Source organism: Acanthisitta chloris, unplaced genomic scaffold (assembly GCF_000695815.1).
Source record: "Acanthisitta chloris isolate BGI_N310 unplaced genomic scaffold, ASM69581v1 scaffold36326, whole genome shotgun sequence".
NCBI lineage: Eukaryota > Metazoa > Chordata > Aves > Passeriformes > Acanthisittidae > Acanthisitta > Acanthisitta chloris.
This window is the reverse complement of record NW_008677281.1, coordinates 1-3,913: the sequence shown is the minus strand read 5'-3', so window position 1 is coordinate 3,913 and position 3,913 is coordinate 1. Positions and strand designations below refer to the sequence as shown.

The following is a 3,913-nucleotide window of genomic DNA, read 5'->3' as shown; positions in this document are numbered from 1 at the left end:
GATGACCCACTGTGGTCCCTTCCAATCTAACTGATTCTGGGATTTTGTGACTGTGTGCGTGCCCAGGATAGGAGACTGTAATGCAATGATCTTTAAGGTCCCTTCCAGCCTAAATCATTCCATAATTCCTTGGGCAACAGTGCTGGCTTGAAGTGCATGACAAACTGCAACTCTACTGCCTCAGTATCATCTGTTACTGTTTTTTCCCTCTTTATTCATGATTTGTTTCATTCAGTTTTTCCTGCCTCTCTTTCTGAAGAAATTTCAGGACCCAGGGAATGGCCTGAAGTTGTGTCAGGGGAGGGTTAGGCTGGAGATTAGCAAATGGTTCTTCCCCCAGAGGTGTTTGGGCACTGAACAGCTCCCAGGGCAGTGGGCACAGCCCCAAGGCTGACAGAGCTCCAGAGGTGTTTGGCCAATGCTCTCAGGCACAGGGTGTGATGGTCAGGGATGTCCTGTGCAGGGCCAGAAGCTGGACTGGATGACCCTCAAGGGTCCCATCCAGCTCTGATTATTGTGTGATTCTGTGAAATTTGATTTGACTTTTATTCATCTTGCACACAATTAATTGGGAAAAAAGCTACAGTAATTATCACATCTACAAAGATACAAGAGAGACAACACTTCTAAGACTCTTCACCTACATAGTTCTAGCCACAGTTTTGTTTCAAATCAACTGTTTAATAAAGCAGAAGACTCTGCTCAGAACAAGTTAACATTTAACTTGCAAGTTATTGCTGCTCCTTGTATTATTTCCTCTACAGGCTCTACCATCCTGAAGAGTTTGTCTTCTAAAATGCAAAGTGAATCTGCCTTGTAGAGGCAGAACCAACACCATGAAGTAATTCAAACCTCCCTCATGCCACTTTATTTAAATGCACATCACAAATAGCTTCCTTAGTTTTGATACAACATTAAAGGATGCAAACAAGCCAAATTATCACACAGTGCCTATACTGTGTTTTCCATTTGGTCTTAAATCAGACAAATGACATTTGCAACAAAAGGTATTCACAGGTAACTGTTTTGCACATAGTTAGTTCTCTTTCCTAAGACACAGTCATTCCTATCCGCACATCCAAACAGAAGTCTGGTCAGGACTCTCACCTTTTTTTTCCTACACTGCCCTATTCTATGCCCTCCAGAAGGGCAGTGCTGCCCCATTTCAGATTATTTAGGCCCAGGCTGGGAAGGTAATTTTCTTTTTCCATTATTTTTATCACTTCTTCCTCACTCAGTGATTCTTTGTACTGCCCCACTTTCTCTATCCCATCAAGTATAAGCTCAAAATCTGTGCAATCTACCCCCAATCCCAGACATCATTTCTATTTTAGTCACCAAAAATTGGCTGCCACCCTCCTACTGCTCACTGACTCTGCCAAGCACCTCCATGCCTGATCCCATGCTGCCTCTAATGCCTGGAAAGCAGTATCCTTCAGGCTTCCCACAAAGCCTAGTCATTGTTCTTCAGCTTCTCCTCAGCCACATGAAATAAATCCATCAGAAAGCCCAAGGCTCACCACGCTGACCTCTCACTTCCTCCCAAAACTGTGGGATAAAGACTCAAAAAAAACCCCAGCCGTGACAGTGAGAACTGATGCACACAGAGATATTTTCCCCCCAAGGATGACTGTGCTCACCAACAGGCAGTTAAAATGATCTGTAAGTACAGATCAGGTTTCTGATGGATGCTGAACTTCATCTTTTATTCCTTTGGCAGGAGAGGAAGTACCTGCACAGGCTCACTGAGAGTCACCACCCTCTGTGCAGAGAGCTTGCTGACTTACAGCCTGACAGATTGTTCCACCTGTCCTGGGTAGTTTTGAATCATAAGCAAAGGGGGAAAAGCAAAGAAGTACAGTTCTACCTTCACAGTTAATCTCTCTTCTGCCAAAACTCAAGTCTGTACCACAGCGATTTCACAGCCATGTTACTATAATCTCATTTCTGAGCCTCTGAAAACAAGTTAGGTAACATTCAAAGCATCTGTGAGGTTGTTTTTTTTTTTTTTTTAGCTAGGCATGGAAAAAGAAGGATTTTTTTTCAACTGCTGAGTTTAAAAGGGTAAAATGCATTATGCAACTCAAACTCTGCGAACCTGCAAGTATTAAGAGAAGAACACATCCCACGCAAGTTCACAATTTACAGAGAATAAACTACATTGAGCCAATAGCCATTTCAATAAGCAGCCAATATATATATTTAAATAAGCAGCCATTGTAGACCCATATCTTACATACCCTAACTAATCACAGAGACAAGCATAGCCAGTTCTCAAATCCAGCCTCACTTCCTTGAGCATGGACCCACTGCGACTGTTGGCCTTCTCCCTCACAGCCTGCACTTTGCAGACATCAAACCTACCTCGGCTAAGCATCTAGAAAACTGTAGGTGAGCATAATAATATTTGAGTCCTGATCTGGCCAAGGACATTGATATCAGATGAGAAGGCTGTGTGGAGACCTCGGAGCACCTTCCAGGAGCTGAAGGGGCTCCAGGGAAGCTGCAGAGGGACTCTGTGTTAGGAGCTGCAGGGACAGGACAAGGGGCAATGGGTACAAAGGGAAGGAGGGGAAATTTAGGTGAGATATTAGGCAGAAGGTTTCCCTGTGAGGGTGGTGAGACACTGGCCCAGGTTGCCCAGGGAGGCTGTGGCTGCCCCAACCCTGGCAGTGTTCACAGCCAGGTTGGATGAAGCCTTGAGCAACCTGGTGTGGTGGGAGGTGTCCCTGCCCAGGGCAGGGGGTTGGGGCTGGATGATCTTTAAGGTCTATTCCAACACCTAAAATTCTATGATCTGTGGATCAAACATCTGCACCCACAGAAAACTGGTAATCAACTTGAGCTATGTAGCACAACTTAGCCCATCAGTAAACTTTTTATAACATGATCACTATAACAAAATTACTACTTCAGTTAAATATCTCAAAGCACATACACTTAACACAGAACTAAACCATCTATCAACTGACAAAGAAGAAACAAATGGTTCACGAGCATGTCTCTCCTTTACCCTCCCTTCCCCTGCTCCAGTAGCCCAGATGTTCCAGAAATACTTTTTCACCACTCCAAGGAATAAACTAAGATTCTGACTGCTATGAAAACGTAACAGTCACCTGAAACACAGGTGAACTAACAGTTTGCTGCCTGCTCAAACAGGAGTCCTTTTTAATTCCCCATAAGGTATCAAAGTACAATGTTATGTCTACTAACAACAAATATTTCAACACTGAAACTCACAAGAAACCACAGCATGGACAGAAACTGACAGTTTGCTGCCTGCTCAGTCCTTTAGAATTCCCCAAAAGTTATTGATGTTGTAGTGCAATGTTGTTATTAAACAACAACAACAAATATTTCAACACTGCTATTCACAAGAGACCACAGCATGGACAAAAACCGTAATAAAACACATAACTTCATAACCCAGTGAGAGTAACACCCTGTTTTCAGCATGAGTGGACATGGTATTGAAGATACCAAGACTTAAATCTCAGCCCTGCCCTGGCATAGCTTTAAAGTGCTTTTCCCAGGGCCCAGATCCTGGTAGCTCTCCAAGGAACTGATAGATCAAACTGCAAAGTGGCTAGAAACAGAGTATGGAGCGAAGTATTCAATAGCTGTAATCAGCTTTCAACAAATAAAAATACATCATGTTGAACGTGCAGCTCTGTGAAAGCCCCAAAGCAGTTTATTTGCCTCCTGTTAAACTGCAAACAAACCAGGGCAAAACCCTTTACATGCCTTACCTGATAGAGCTCTTCGAGGTTGTATTTAATAGAAATGCTGCTCTGTATCGCTCCCACTGCTTCGTGAAGTTTCTGCCAGGTGTCCTGAGTATAATTATCCGGTAATTTGGGTCTTTCTGCCAAGGAAGACACAGGGACTTGAAAAGCAGCTACCCGACAGGAGC

The 3,913-nt window shown here is 43.6% G+C and overlaps 1 protein-coding gene across 1 annotated transcript in view; it reads right to left on the bottom strand.

Annotated features, from left to right (window-relative positions):
* The window catches only part of LOC103803851 (cullin-4A), a gene marked incomplete at both ends in the record, with an annotated part of 25,650 nt that extends 21,785 nt beyond the window's left edge, over positions 1-3,865 (bottom strand). The window contains one exon of the mRNA XM_009076430.1: positions 3,750-3,865. Coding sequence (XP_009074678.1) covers positions 3,750-3,865 — 116 coding nt within the window. The remainder of the gene's footprint in view (positions 1-3,749) is intronic.
* Between the last annotated feature and the right edge of the window lie 48 nt (positions 3,866-3,913).